General features: G+C 37.7%; 2 protein-coding genes across 3 annotated transcripts in view; one reads left to right on the plus strand and one right to left on the minus strand.

The window, feature by feature from the left end:
• Positions 1–16,477, plus strand: part of mapk13 (mitogen-activated protein kinase 13) — a 38,502-nt gene that overhangs the window by 7,307 nt on the left and 14,718 nt on the right. The window lies entirely within an intron of this gene.
• Positions 688–15,391, minus strand: LOC129371665 (voltage-gated potassium channel subunit beta-2-like). Of its 2 annotated transcripts, XM_055048372.1 has the most exons (15): positions 15,097–15,391; positions 14,653–14,969; positions 14,334–14,377; positions 14,050–14,087; positions 13,289–13,368; positions 12,569–12,613; positions 12,319–12,363; positions 11,042–11,085; positions 10,695–10,781; positions 10,168–10,253; positions 8,557–8,677; positions 7,383–7,477; positions 6,678–6,798; positions 1,313–1,401; positions 688–1,007 (listed from the first exon to the last, which is right to left on the minus strand). In XM_055048372.1, the coding sequence occupies exons 1-15, from the start codon at positions 15,145–15,147 to the stop codon at positions 906–908; spliced, it is 1,365 nt and encodes a 454-aa protein (XP_054904347.1). In that variant the 5' UTR covers positions 15,148–15,391; the 3' UTR covers positions 688–905. The 2 variants fall into 2 exon arrangements, with proteins under 2 accessions (XP_054904347.1, XP_054904346.1); XM_055048371.1 differs by having other exon boundaries at positions 924–1,401.

The following is a 16,477-nucleotide window of genomic DNA, read 5'->3' on the forward strand; positions in this document are numbered from 1 at the left end:
CAGTAGTTCTCTATGAATATTTGTGTGAATAGGTCAGTGACGTTACTGGAATCTGTAGAACGAACATCAGGAAAATAAAAGTTACTGTATTTTTGGAATGAACTTTATGCTTTAGATATGTGCGACTTCTTGATTCTACTGCCTAATGTATTTCTTCAAACTATGCTTAGTTTTTAATTTTTAATGCCACTCCAAGATATTATAAAGCTTGCACTGAAAAAAACCCCACAAAAACGTACCAATATTTTTAAATCTAATTTCTAGTGAGAATTTTGCAGAACACTTGAAATAAGACAAAAATTCAAGTAATTTTCAGCAAGAAAGAAATTGGTTTCAAGTAACTAATTCCTTAATATTGATGAAACAGGTCGTACGTGAAATAATCTGCCAGGGAAACAAGACATTTTCTCCACAGAGTGAATTTTCTCTACTTGCATTTTTGCTCTGTAAGAACACGTCCGGCCTGGTGAACGACTCCGTGTGGCGCTGCACCGCCACCTAAGGAGGTTTACGTTATGCAAAAAAAACTAACTTTGCAATAGAAGAAAAATCATTAACTGAATTAGGCAATGTCTTACACAGCTTTGACAAATCACTTAACCAAGTGCTTTAGATCGTTTGGACCCATTACAACACCAGAGAAACAATCCCTCTCTGTTCAAGAGTCAGTCCATATTTCTTCTTTTTATTTCTTTTTACACAAGCTGGTGTCAAATTCTGGTCTTTTGACCTTTTCTCTCAGTTTTCATGGCAGCAGTTAATTTATCACAGTATATTTGAGAAGTAGTGTCGTCTAAATGTGTTTATTTGTTTTCGGTTGCTTGTTGTTTTTTTAAAACAGTGAAATGTGCAGGAATTACACAAGGATCAAAATTCTGCCAAGTAACTGCGTCTGCAGCCGCCTGTCAGTGCTCCTTTGAAAATCTGAAACCCTTTTTACAGTGGGGCTTGTTTTTCAAGATGCCATCAATCTCAGATGCAATGGACATTGTTATCTTCGGAAGAACCTGTAAAAACAAAGGAGACAAAGACAAGGTTTTTCTTAAAGTTCCAGTTAGTGTCCTATCACAAATGATAAAAATTCTTGCCAATTTAAAGTCAAACTGTAATGTGTTTTCTTATTTATTTAAATCAGACCTTTTTTTGTTTGTATTTGCAGTGTCACTGTGAATATGTAAAATCACCAGAAATAAGAGGAAAACCCCAACAGACACCTGAGCAACAAAGTATCAAAAAGATTCACTCTATTGGTTTTGTTTTGCTCGGTTGCATGTTTGCGCTTATTACATCTGCTTCCTGTGTGATCGCTGACCTGTATGGCGCTGATGTTCTCCACTAGCTGAGCAGGTCTGGAGGCCCCCAGCAGCACAGAGTTCACCTTGTCATTTCTCAGGCACCACGCTGTAAAAATGTCAGACATAAGGATTCGATCTGAGCGCAGTCTTTACCAGCAACGGAACTGTTCAAGCCTGCTGTCAAAATCTGTACCAAGTAACACCTGCTTTCAAACTTTTGCTTACTGTTAAGTGAGAGAGCAGAGGAGAGTCACGGGTCTGTTAAAGGCTTAACACCGTTTAACACTGGTTAAACTGGTGTCTAACCAGTGTATTGCCAAGCTCAGTGTGTCCATCCTCATGCTAACGAACCAGACTAAATGTCATTTATTACTCTCTCACCTAAATAAATGCAGGCTTAAGCTATTTTCTTGTTGTTGTTTTTTTCAATAGAATTATTACATTTAATTTCCAGAGCAGAATGGCATTAAAATTACCTCTCAGTTTTAAGATGATAATTCTATGGGGAAAAAAACAACAACAAGAGATGATGGCTGTCAGTTTCTGTTCTGCATCCTCTGGTTGAAACATATTCAGTAGTGAATACACTGGATCCCCAGATCTGTGGGAAACGGGAGTGAAGGGCTTGCCTCAGCGCCCCCTGGTGGCTGCTTTGTCACAAACCTCCACCATTAGTGTTTATCAGCAGAAGCTGCAGCTGCAGTCTTTGCCCAAAATAAGCAACATATCAATGAGTGGAAAAATCTTTTTCAGCATGCAACTACTAACTATTTAATTGCTATTTGTTAAATTGTGAAGTTTTGATCTCCTGCTTCAGTGTGAAGAAAATGTCCAGGTTTAGCAGCGTGTAAATAGTTTTTTTTCCTGCTGATTATATCTTGTCACAAAGATAGCGAGGCAGTCGTTGTCTCTGCATCACATTTCCTCACAATTTGAACTTTGCCTTTGTCATCTGATGTGTTATTAATTGGAGCTGCGTGCACATTTATTGTTCAGCATACTGCGCTTGTTTTCTGTCTAATGGACATCTGCACTTTGATTTATTTCGTCTGTCTGTCTGTGATTGTTGTAAATCTGCACATCATTGGATCTTGTAAAATATGTTTAAAGTTACTAAATCTGGAATCTAGATTACCACCAACCAAACAAGACTGGATGTTTTCTTTTAGCTATCAATGCAAAAAAAGAACATGCGTAATGAAAGAGCTTTGTTTCCCTCCACAAGAACTTATGGAAAATCTTTCATTCTGTCTTGCATAATTATGATGCAATATTTTACTATATTTCCTTCAATGTCTCTCCTGATTTGGTCCCACAGAAATACAGCAGAAACAGGAGAGAAATTGACTGTGTGAGCAAAGTCCATCAACACATCCACACTGGAGAGAGGCCATACAGCTGTGACCAGTGGAAAGCATTTTGTTCAGTTAACACATCATGCAGTCCATCACTATAACTGCAGACGTCGACATACTCAGCCAAATCATGACTGAGATACAATGAACATCTTGGAATCCATGTAAAAAGTTTTAATACAAATCATTACAAAAGCAAATTGTAAGGTTTTTACTTTTATTCAGTATTCAGTGACACAGTATCGACACAGTTTTGCGACGAGTCCAAACGCTTCATGACGCCTCATTTACCCATCACTAATAAATATGCTTGGATTCAGTTCTGCCCAGACTAAGAGTTAATCTCGAAGCTCAAGAGCCCATTGCAGACATTTTGAGTTAATTAATGTGAGGATTTGGTTTTTCTGTGTATTCATTCAGGTTTCTGTGTTCGGTTGAGTCTCCGCGTTGTCCTGCAGTTCGACAAAATGGCTGCCACCAGGTGCGCAATTTGACAAAATGGCTGCCACCAGGTGCGCAGTTAGACAAAATGGCTGCCACCAGGTGCGCAGTTCGACAAGTGTCCATCTTTGACCCTGAGTCAGACCCAAAAGCAGAAGAAGTGGAGCCTCCTGCGCAGCGAACAAGAACGCAGCTGGTGGCTTCTAAATTGTAATTCAACAACAAAACAGTTGTCTCTTCCAGCAGCCATTTTACATAGCATATAGCAGTAAAACTAGCTAACCTTAGTGTTACAACTTGGTTTGACTTGGGCTAAAAATGCAACATTTATTACATTTTCAGCCGTTCATTTTCACACTGCACTGTGTCAAACAAAGTAAAGATCAGGCGAGTAATTCAAGTGTAGAAATATTGCTTACAAAATGAATATATTATGTATAAATACGAATGCAAAAGTTCAGTCAAATATAAATCTATTGTTAATCTCTTCATGCTAAATAAGTTTTAAACAAAAACTACAGTGAGTTCATTGATGATGTCATAGATGACATCAAATACATCACAATAGATCAAAGATGTTCTGAGCCTTTAAATGTTGGAATCTCAAGACATTGAACATTCTCGATCCAGAACTCTCATTGATTCCTGACGTCATATTTCTTAGAAATGATTAATTTCTCTCATGCGCTGGTACCGTTTGCTCTGCCACTCGGCTGGGGACTCGGCTATGTCGTAACATCTGGCATGAAAAAGGTATTTGATTATTTTACTGAAACTGATTCACCGTTGAATGGCAGTACCGTGGATACTGAAGAAACCGACCCGGCGGGGAAGGTTTCTTCTGCCACTGAGTTCGTGGAGGTCCCCAACGACCAGGCTGCCCCGGCTGGGGTAGCCCTCTCATCCTCAGCGAGCTCTACCCCGGCTGGGTAGTTCTCTGAGGATGAGGGAAAAGTCGTTGGGGATAGTGCAAGTATCGCTCCGAAAGGATCAACGGACCCGGAGGGGGACGTTGATCCTTTGGAGCAAAGGGTTTGGCCAGAAAACCAACAGATGTCTGGTTTTCCACACTACAACAGCAAGAGAACATTTCTAACAACTACTGCAAGTTCTCCAATTATTTAAGAAACAGCTGGGTGAACGCAGCATTACAGTCTGTCCTGAACCTGAGCGAGACAAAGCGATGTCTCGCTCAGGAGAAGGTGTTCCTGGAAGCATCACCCATTCCATCCTGCTCTGAATTGATTCTGTCAACTGTTCAAAACCCTGGCAAACATGTCTCTCCTGCAGAGATCGCTCCAGTCCTGGAGGAGCTGAAAGAGAGGGAATTGGGAAAGGGAGGGGAATTGGACATTCGATCTTTGTTAAATCTGGTGTTAGTCTGGCTTGACTCGTTCGGTGGACGGACCGACACGGAGTTGTACAGTGAGGGCAGCTGCTCCACATGCCGGGCAGATTGTTTAGAGCTTTTAAGTAACGGCCCCCTAATTGAACTACCAACACCTCGTTCAGAGAAAAACATCAAGGCACTTTTTAGCCGATGGTTGACTTTGGGGCTCAAAACAATTTGTCCTGGCTGTGGAGCAGGGCTGACTTATAAGCACTGCCTGACCAACAACAATGTGTTGGTCTTCCACCTGCCGCAGTCGGCCAGATTAACACAGTTTTCAGAAAGTTAAACCCAACCAGACGTTGACAGTACCAGGAGAGCATGGACCAGAGCAGTATCATTTGTCCTCGGTCATCTGCAGTGGGTCTGACCAGACCAAGTTTTATACTTGCATACCCCATGGACGTCAAGTAGTAAAAGCAATGGACGATCATGTCTTCACTGCAGCGGCTGTCTGCAGTGAAGACATGAAGGACAGGATTTCTTTACATATATGAGAAAGAAAGGAGGAAAAGCAGCACAAAGTAAGATGGATCTGAAATGAACAAATCTTACTTTGTGCTGCTCTTCCTCCTTTCTTTCTCAGGTGTTGGTAGTTCAATTAGGGGGCCATTACAGGCCCTCCTCTCAATAGCGTTAAAGCTGAGAGGAGCTAGAAATTTCTAAATTAGGTGCTAAAAATTTTCTGGGATGGATGGGTAAAAAGATTAGACAGGTTTCCTGTTTGCAGGTTTCTCTCCGGGTGCTCCGGCTTCCTGCCACAGTCTAAAATCATGACTGTTTGGGTAATTGGCCTCTAAATTCTCCTTAGATGTGAATAAAACATTAATTTTGTGAACAAAACGGTTGCACAGCGGCTCAGTTGGGACAACTGTTGCCTTGCAGCAACAAAGTCCTGGGTTTGAATCTCCTCTCTCATAATTCTCTTCCCAAGAGCCTTTACTTCAGAATAAAGGCTCAGAAATAATTAAATGTATTTCTGACATGTAAATACAAAATGTCAGTCATTACATTTTGGAATTAAATTTTATGAATGACATATCAAAAAGAAATTTGCAGGTTTCTCTCCGGGCGCTCCGGCTTCCTGCCACAGTCTAAAATAATGGCGATATTATATATATAATCTTTAGACAGGAATATATAAATGTAAATATATTTACACACACACACACCCACACACACACACACACACCACACACACACACACACCCCCACACACACACACACAAACACACACACACACATATATATATATATACACATATATACACACATATAAATATATTTATATATGTCCAGGTGTGATATGAGAGAGAGTTGTCTTTGTTTAGCCACTCGTATCAGAGAGCTGTGTGCTCTTCAAACCACTGGCGTTTAGTGAAGAAAAAAAATACATTTTACAAGAAAAAAAATATTTTATAATCTTTATAAGGTGCGCAGTTTGACAAAATGTCTTCAACTTTGCCCCTTGATGTAACATCCAAACTACACACAATAACCAGCAGATATGTTCCACATAGCTCTGAAATATTTTACTAAAGAACCACCACAGCACGCTTAGTCACCTTTAAACAATATTTAAACTCTATGTGAATTCATTTGAAAGCTGATCAAGGCAATTTTTTTCAATGCAGTTGAGAAACTAAGGTGCAAAATTAACAAATTTTCAAGAGCTAATCTTAAACTAAAGAATTGTTCTTATTACACTCGTCTGTATCAGTTGATTCTAATACCAATTTGATATTATCAATATTTTGGGTCAATATGGCCACCCCTGGTTTATCTATTTTCAATAATCTAGCGACAGTCACCCCTCACCCCTATCAGGGTGAGGGGTGTGTCTTAAGATGGACTTTGTTTTTTCACTCATTAATAGCAAAAATATTACTATCTAGGAAATGTGTTGACTGTGTCCAAATGTTGATTTAAGCATGTGCTTTTGGATGGGATGGGATCGCCCAGGAATTCCATTTAATCTTAATGGGTGTAATTTATATTTTGTCTCATATTCAATATTACGCCTTAAAAATGAAAATCAAAAACAGGAAAAGTGTTGAATGAAAACCTCTGAATGACACAAAGCACTTAAAAAAAAAAAAAAAAAAGGTTATCCAGAAAAGACTAAATATTCCAGAATGGCCAAAATAATGTGATAGAAAAAACATGACAGTCACAGGAAAACCCAGTATAGTTTACCAATAGCAAGTTGTGGCAAGGTACACTGCAGACGTTGTGCGAGGGTTTCTAGTTCCTGCAGTTTACGCTGCTCTCGGTGACCCTCCTCACTCATTATCTTGTCTTTTATCCATTCATATCCCTGTGGGAGATCGCACACACATATCACAGATCAGATTTTAACTATGGAAAATGACCAAAACTGTTCCTATTCAGACACAGTGTGATAAACATGTTCACCCACTGGCCACTTTATTAGGTACACCTTGCTAGTACCGGTTTGGATTCCCTTTTGCCTTAGTTCTTCGTGGCATAGATTCAACAAGTTTTTGGAAACATTCCTCAGAGAGTCTGGTCCATATTGACATGATAGCATCACACAGTTCTTCACATACCACGAAGAACTAAGACAGTTCTGAAAACAAAAGGGGGTCCAACTCAGAATTAGCAAGGTGTCCCTAATAAAGCGGCCAGTGGATGTCTATGTAAATGCCTATGACAGACTGATGATCTCTTCAAGGTTTATTAGACACACTAATGGCTAACGATGGTACCATTCCCCAATAAACCTGCAACAATTAAATTTAGGCACAGAGAAAAGTCTGAATATTTTTGTTTTAACCCATTTGTGTAACTTTTCTCTGTCAGAAATTGTTTTTGTGTAAAAGCTAATGGTTGAGGCAAAGCTTAGCAAGCAAAAGTTGTAGCAGAAGAATTATTTGTTACCTTAAGAGACGCTCGTGCAGAAGGCGGTATTCCACTTCGATATTTGCCCGAGATTATCCCACAGGCCAATGGAGACCATGTCATAGCTCCAATACCTGCAATTCCCAGATAAATAAATTGAATTTAAAATATTGCTCAGTAACAGAATGACGTTTACTATTCAACCTTAATAATGCAGCGCTTTAACTGAGTTAAAGTTGGTCTTTTCTATATTCCTTAGTTTCTTTTTAATAGACTGTTTCTGTTTTACTTTAGTTCAGTCCTTCATTAGCGATTCTAGCTACAATTATTTCGTAGGTCTAGTTATTCTTGAGTGTTTATTTATTTCCTAGTTCCCTGTGTACTCCCTCTCTCTCTCTATTTGTACTCATGCCTTTTGCTCTTTCCCCTCACACCTGCAACCTGTTTCTTCTTCTTCTTCTTGATTTTAACTGGCGGTTTGCAAAAGAAAAACAGCCACCAACTTGTATGAACTACACTTTAGGGGCATTTTCAATATTTCTACATGTGAAAAACAGTGATAAGCTGTTGGAGTGTGAGCTGTCCACATTGTGTAGTCATCCTAATTGGCCACATGATGGTGCCAAACCCACCTTATCTGGGCCAGCAACAGTCAACACCTCAGTCAGGCTGCTTCATTTGTGTATTTATATCAACTTCTATCAACTTTAAATGGCTTAATCCACATGGTTGACCATCACACATTCACAATAAAAAATTGTTTCATAATTTATCCTGAAGTAATGCAGTCCTCTTGTGGAACAAAATTAATTATCTACAATATTAATATATAAAATATTCTGAGTTGTATAAGCTGTTTTCTATTTCTCTCTCCTATCCAGCTGCATCTCCTTTGTGTAGGTAAAAAGGAGGACTAAGGCCAGCGGCCTGGAAGGGAAGAGATAACAAATAGTTAGTGCACCCCACTATGGGAGCAGGATGAGATGCTCAACTTATCTGAGTGGCCTTGGAGGAAGCTTGGTAAAGGATGCCTCCCCCTCTGGCTGTCTATTTGGTTCAGAGTACCCCTGTTTATGTTATGTGTCCTAATTTGGTATTGGGCATTTGAAACAACTCCCACTTCCTGTGCACCAAGGAACTGTGTATGATTCTGTGATTGTTTCAGCCTCCTCAGAACCTCAGATCTTTCCCAAATACTATGCAAGGTGCTTACCTATTTTGTGGTAAAGCTGTGGGAGCTGCACTTCCACCTTTTCCCTTTGGAACATGTGGTATTCTGCCTGTTCACAAATGGGAGGGATCTGGTTGAACTGTCGTGCTACAGAATACGCCTCCTGCAGACAGACCCAGGGAAAAAAGGTATTCTTTAGCTATTCAATTTTTGCTTGAGCCAAAAATTCATTATGCAGACAATGATGTCAGCATAATGCACAGATGGATGGATGGATGGATGGATGATGGATGGATGGATGGATGGATGGATGGATGGATGGATGGATGGATGGATGGATGGATGGATGGGATGGATGATGGATGGATGGATGGATGGATGGATGGATGGATGGATGGATGGATGGATGGATGGATGGATGGATGGATGGATGGATGGATGGATGGATGGATGGTGGATGGATGGATGGATGGATGGATGGATGGATGGTGGATGGATGGATGGATGGATGGATGATGGATGGATGGATGGATGGATGGAAAATGAGAATCCCTTTTTCTCTCAGTTGTGTTTTTTATATATGTTCTTTGTAGAATGATCAAGTTTAGATTTAATCAGCTTGAGGATCTTAAATCTGCTCAGGCTGATTTAATCTGCCTGATAATCTCCAGTTTAAATTCTGACCTGGAAAAGATTAAATGAAGTCTTTTTTTGACAGTTAAAGGGTTTTAACTCAATGGCAGGTGACAAAAAATACACAAAGTGAAAACAAGAGACAGTTAGCTTTTGTTATGCTGATGCTAATCCAGTATTATTATCAAAACTTGCTTTTACTGTTTTACAATTTGACTGATCAAAGATTAAAGTAAACTTCAGGACATTTTGACTGGCTGCTATTCCCCATTAGTCTGTAGCTCATGACGATATCTTTACTCTGCACTATAAAAAGTGTTTTTGGCTGCAATTCAACTATGGGAATTTTCTTTCTTTTACATTAGTCTAACTTAATTCATTTGGTTTATTGATGACAACTTACTTTTTTGTGTTCAATTCACTTAAAATTTAGAAATTTAACTAACTTTAATTTAATTAACCTGAAGGATCTGTTTTTACTTAAATTTTAAAAATAAACATAGTAGAACCAACTTATTTGAATCGCTTCAATTGGTGACAAGTAATTCAATTAAGTTTGTCATTTATTTCCAACTTAACTCATTAAATATGTTTCAGTTGGAGATTGAAGCATATGAATTGCACCTCATCGAAATGACTATAAAATAAGCCTTAGCAAAATAATAAAACACAAACTGGATGACAGACACAGACGACCATTTGGATGTGGTTTAGTCAGCATATTAATGGGTCAGAAACACTTATTTTAGTTCTAATCTCATGTTTGGTTGAATTATTCACTGTTTGGATGCTGGAGTTACCTACCATGCCTATAATAATGTGTTGAACTTGTTTCCTGCTTGGCTTTGTGGCTCAGATCCACATCAGATTTTAAGGTGGACAGTGAGTGGAACTGTCCATGTTCTCTTTTCTGATGACAAATTCACTTTTGGGTCTCACCATCAACTCCAACTCAGCAAGACGAAAGCCTTGCTTAGTTTAATGCTGAGAAACTAATTAGTATTTTGTTATAAAACTCACCATAATCTCCATGGAGTTCCATCGTGATGTTCCCCAGTACAGAGCCATCCCCCTGTTGATGACATAGGTCATTGCCCTTACTGTCTCTGGCAAAACAAGAAAAAAAAAAGACCAAAGGGGTTACAAACTGGACCACAACAAAATGGAAAATGTACACAAGCAGAATACATTAACCAATTGCAAGGTTTCATGGGGTATTATTAGTGTATTATTAGCCTGGTGGGCCACCAGGCTTTACTTGGGCAACCACCAGGCTAAGAATTGCTTATTTATTTTAGTTTTTTTATATGTTTGCATTTTGTAAGACTTTATAGTTGATATTCAGGCATTAATCTTTCAATAATACATAATTATCAAGGGAAATTTTTGTATTTCCTGTTAACTTCAAACATTCTTTAACTCGAAAACCTGGCAGGCTGAGAATTGTAATCCAGTTCTTAGTATTGCACTGAGAAAAAACAATTTAAAACAATTTGTAAAAAGCAAAATGAAAAGAAGCGCTTGATCTCAAAAATATGTACACTAACCTTCTATAGGTGTGTATGGATCTGGTCGATTTGCAAACACAACGTCCACATACTCTAGCTGAAGTCTGTCCAGTGATGCTCTTAAACCTGTTAAATTTAGATGCACACTGCCATCATTCAATATTCCTGAAAAGTTTATTTAGTTCGCTAACTCCATCACTAAGTGAAACACTTCGCGAGACAGATGTTCAAGAGTCATTATTTCTGTCAAATATAATGATTTTTTTGCTAATTAATAACAAAATGTATCAAATTAAAATATTATAAAAAACCCAAAACATGTACTTTCATATATGTATGTTAGAAAATCAAAGCGAGGTTTTGGTCAAGGTGTTTCCATATCTTACCTTCAATAATGTGTTTTCTAGAAAGTCCTCTTTCCATTTCTGCACTAAAAAACAGAAAGAAATGTATTTATTGTTGATTTGTTGATATAAAAAAGTACTTGTTCTACTTTCAAACATATATCAATTTTGATAAGATCTGATTCTTTATCAGCAGAGTTTGCAATGACATGGGCCCACAGTCAGACCCAGTCTCTGTTGTAATATTCCCCACTATTTTTTTAAAAAAAATTAGCTTCAGTTCAGGACTAAAACCCAGTGAAAACCGGTAAGTCAAGTCCATCACATCCTGGGTCTACGTTTAATCTAAGGACTAAGGAGACTTTAGTCCTCTGCATGGCCGTCGCCGGTTCGATTGTAGCCTGATGACCTTTGCTGCATGTCGTCTCTTTCCTGTCTAACTTCTCTCTAATAAAGGCCACCTGACCCAAAAAAACTTTGTTTACTTCTTTATTTTAAGAAACTAAAGGATTTGAGTAAGACTGACTTAAATTTCTCCAGTTAAGTCAACTTGATAAATTGAGTTAAATCAACTTAATACCTTCAGGTGAACCAACTTGACTGAATTACTTGTCACTATTGAAGCAATTCAATTAAATTGGTCCTACTATGTCAACTTTTCAATGTACACAATCTTTGATAAACTAAAATAACATGTTAAAACCTATGTTTAAAATAATTGAAGATTTAGATATATTTTGAGCAAAATGTGAGTAATACCATAATTTTGGATATTTTAGTTTGTTAACTTGTAACAACTTAAACATTTGAGTTAACTTTCTGTAGAACTAAGACAAAGAGATTTTAATTATTTATTAGAAAAACAATTATTTGAGTAAGAGTGACTTTAATTTGTCATGTTAAACACACTTAATGAATTAAGTTATAAAAACTTAGTAAATTGAGATGGATAAACTGAATTGAATTAGATGATCATAAGAGATTGAGTTGGTCAGACTTAGGATGCGAAACTGGGATTGAACTCTGACTGGTATCAGCTATAGCTTTAATATTTTTCCATTGTCCTTCAACCAACAGTTGAAAAATAATGCAGCCCATTCTCTGGTGTTCTGAGGCATTTCTGACTCAAAACTTCATTCGTTGTTTTCCTCGGGATTACAAAACTTTCCCATCGTTTCTCGTGTGACTTCTGATGACGCTGCTGACTTCAAAGTCATTTTTGCTTTAAATATAGTCACTGCATTTTCTTTGTCAACACAAGACTCCAGATTTCTTTTGCTACATACAGAGACATAGAAGACAAGAAAATATGTACATACTTTCCTCCCCAAAAGAGTTTGGTGGTGATAACAAGACTGGAACGCCTGCAATTGAACAAAAAAACCCAGAAAATGTTGCTTTGTATGCACAGTGTCTAGTTAATTTAAGTTAGTTAATAAAACAGGTTTTATTAACTAGGGAAGAAAATATTTTAAAAATGATATCAGTTTAGGAAGGCAACTATATTTTACTCATTTTAGACTGCATAAATTACAAGCAATTATTGAAATAACCATAAAAACAATCTACCTCCACCCTTTCTTCTTTATAATGCCTCCCAACACGGCTTCTGCTCTGAGAAATTGCAGAGGAAAGAAAGCTGTTAAATCTTTGATATTTAGCGTTTACCGCAGACTCAGACAGTCTGTGGCTAATTTGGGATTACTAATCCCAAGTTTTATTTAAAATATCTGCAGTGGGAGAAATCACATATCAAATTGGATGCAAAATGCAAAATCTCTAACATATATATTTAAAGTGGCACAAACATGTTCGCTCCCTTTTATCAAATGGGAGATCGGTTTACAATGTAGAAGCAAGTCTCAAACAGTTGTGTGTGAAAATTCAACACATCCTTCATGGCTCGGTGCATAACTTGTTTCTAGATCTTTTATCTATTGTTATATGTGCATTGCAGTCACATTACTTTATGCTTTGGAAAACAAATTACATTAAATCCTTTTTTTAAAATGAAGATGTGTTCTCTCAACTTATGGCAGTAATATTCTCCCATAAATTGGACAGGCCAAGTTAGATTTTTTTAGGCCCAATCTAGATTGCTTTTTGCAAGTAATTTTTTTCCAGGGGAAATTTTTGCTGGCAAATTTACAGTAAATAAATAGATTTAGAAAAAAAATTATACATAATTACACAGGGTGAAAAAAAATTGTGTTAAATATCTACAAAAAAGTCTGATTTCTTCCACAGAATTAATTCCAAGAGACACTCCTGCTTTAAGGTCCCTCTTACCTTCCACAGTTATACACTTCAGAGGTGTCGAACAGATTGATTCCACTCTCATACGCCAAAGTTGTCATTTCCTCTGCCACCTGGGACGAAAATAATGTAGATGTTAAGCAAACAAATTGATGTATACTACACCGTGTTCCAAATTATTGTGCAAGTGTCATTTTTTCAGATTTTTTAAAATTGTCAATGCAAATGATGGTCAGTATAATTTTCAAGGTTAGGAGGTTCCAGAGGCACCAGCAGCTTCGAATAACTGTTTGCTGCATTGTAAGTGCATTTTAACAGCTGCTCTCTTAATCCCATGACTTTTTCTAACAGAAACCTTCCTCATTAGGCCTTTATCTGTACAAACCCATCTTTGTTCTGAATCAGCCACAAATATCTTCATAGTACAATGATAACGCTTCAGTTTCAATATCTAATGTTTTCATACCTTGTTATATGGCATTACACTATCTGATAATTTTCATCAGCAGAGATCCTTTCTCATTCCCATATTGCTAGAAACCTGTGGGCTGCTCAATAATGTGGAACATCCTTCTTAAGTAGATTTCCTTTAATTAAGCTCACCAGACAAACTAATCAACCCAGATCTCTGAAATTAATGATAGTGATTCATACCATCTATAAGTTTAATATATGTATAAACAAATCATTTTATCTTTATGGCACTTAAATCCAGTTTGCATAATAATTTGGAACGCGGTGTAGTTGCCCTTCCTCTGACCTGTAAATGATGATGTAGTTACATTTTCTCTTACCTCATCTGTGATCTGGCCTCCAAAGGTAACCCATGTACCTGCACAAAACAGGAATACTTAACTTTTTATGGGTGCATAGGGGATTATGGAAACAAATCCCAACTTTAACTTTTAACCAGCATGAGTACGCCATAGGCCCACGTGCTAGCACCGTGTCTGTACCTTGTGACACATATGTACTTCCATAAAGGGCTGTCCAATGTGCTGGCAATTTTTATTTGTTTGTTCTTTTAATTGTAGTTGTTGATATTATAGATTGTCTTTTATTTTAACTTTATGCTTACCTAATCCAACACAGGACACCCTCAGTCCTGATTTTCCCAAATTTCTGTTGACACAAAAAATAATTAATTTGTTTATACATATATAGCAGATAATCTCAGTACATTAGTCCCTTGTGAAAATGTACTATTGCATTTTATCAAACAATAAGCAATGGAGAGTTTTTTTTATTATCATTATTTTTAAGACTAAAATAATTCATGTCCCTGAAATGTCCAGTTTTATTCATTATATTTTGTTTTCACTAATCTTTGGATTTGATTTTGCATCCATTTGTATCCTGTTGTTTTTGTGTTGTGTGTTTTTTTTTTTTTTTTTTACCTGTAAATCATCCCTGTGGTATGGGCCAAACTGTCTCTGAGAGAGATTCGGTTTATCTTCAGAAAATCCTCTAGGTTTTTGAGCTGAGCAGCAGCATGAACCTCTTTCAGGCGCTTTATCTCTTCCAGCTGGTGGCTCCGCTGACGGGTTTCTTCCTTCTCGAGTGCTTGCTCTGGAAAGAAGCTGCTCAGATTTGCGTGCACGCTCTCACTCATGGATAGCAGAGAACGGATGTTCCCTCCAGAACCACTGCTGTCACTGCTGATGCTGCTGTTTCTGGAGGTTCCACTGCTTTCACGAGTCACAGATTTGGGCATCTAGAAAGAAATTATGTCTCAGATAACTTGATGTCAGAAATATTTCACTTGTTAATTTGGAATGTGCATCTTTTTTCTCTGCATGTCAGAAGTTTTCTCCACGTACTCTGTATATGCATGTACTCACCCTAGCACCTGGCGTCCGACCAACACAGGGGTTCTGAACGATGCTGCTCATGATGTCGACCGCTGATGGTGGGCAGGAAAGTGTTTTTCTCTTAGCCTGACGCCAAGAGGAGCAGCTAGCTTCTGAACTGCACCAAAAGCATTTTTGAGAGGAAGTTTATGGAGGTTTCTATTCCTTCCTTCTTGGTCACATGGCAACAAGAACGCCCCATGAGCAACTTTGTCTGCATGGCGGAGCAAAACATAATATTCCATATGAATAATATATTGGCACTAAAACTGGCATCTGCACTGAAAGCCTGTCTGTCTGACAACCAAAAAGCATGTTCAGATGCAACATTTTGCTTGTGATGCTTTAGAAACTTCTGTATTTATTAAAAGAAACCCTGTTTGTAGACTGGGTTTGAGTCCTTATGTTGGTTCTGTTCATGTTCTGGATGGAAATGAAGCTTCATCCCCAGATTTGGAATGAAGGTTACAATCCTTATTATATAACCACAGTTACATAACATGAACATTGTTAGATAAGTCAAAGCATTTCCATTGGTGTGGTACACTCTACTTTATTATTGATAAAAACTGTAGTCTGGATATTTTTAGCTTGTAGAATTGGTTTAGTATTAAAACTTAACTTCTGGTAACAGATTTATGAATGCAGCTTAGTGTGGAAGTTAATATATTTACACTATGTTCAATTTGTAAAAAAAAATGTCAACACACACACAAAAAAAGAATATGGCACAAGTAAAAATCAGGTGAAGGATAATAACTGTTCTTCAGTGATAGCAAAGAGAGAAGATCAATGGAAGTTATTTTTTCTTTTTATGTACAACTAAGCCTTGCACACACACACACACACACACACACACACACACACACACACACACACACACACACACACACACACACACCCCCACACACACACACACACACACACACACACACACACACACACACCAATGAGAATTTGGAGCAACAAATTAAACTGACAGTTATGAGGCTTTTCCTGTTATTGTGAGAACAATTAAGAAAAATATACAAACAGTTTTGCTAACTTCAATATCAGTTCTACGTTTTTATTGCATATGCCTGCAGGTTACAACCACAAAGTATCTTATTACAATTTGGTGTAGTACACCAACACAAGGTTTTTGACCCACATGCAAAATGCAATGCGTAGGGGGAAAAAAAACTACATTACCTTGAATATACTGATCCAAATACTGAAACATAGAGGTGGCAGCCTCATGTTGTGGGAATGCTTTTTATAATAAACCAAACACGAGGGAAGAACAATGACTGAAAGATAACCCTGAAAAGAATAAAAAAGTAGAAGATTACGCAATATCAAAAACCAAAGTCACACAGCACACTATTCTTTA

This window comes from Poeciliopsis prolifica, unplaced genomic scaffold (assembly GCF_027474105.1).
Source record: "Poeciliopsis prolifica strain line A6 unplaced genomic scaffold, Auburn_PproV2 SCAFFOLD027, whole genome shotgun sequence".
Taxonomy (NCBI): domain Eukaryota; kingdom Metazoa; phylum Chordata; class Actinopteri; order Cyprinodontiformes; family Poeciliidae; genus Poeciliopsis; species Poeciliopsis prolifica.

Coding starts and splice junctions, on each gene's coding strand:
- LOC129371665 (XM_055048371.1), bottom strand. CDS start 15,147: ATGAGCAGCATCGTTCAGAACCCCTGTGTTGGTCGGACGCCAGGTGCT. Junction 14,970..15,096: donor GTCGGACGCCAGGTGCTAGG/GTGAGTACATGC, acceptor ATTTCTTTCTAG/ATGCCCAAATCTGTGACTCG. Junction 8,678..10,167: donor GGAACTCCATGGAGATTATG/GTGAGTTTTATA, acceptor GTCTGTCTGCAG/GAGGCGTATTCTGTAGCACG.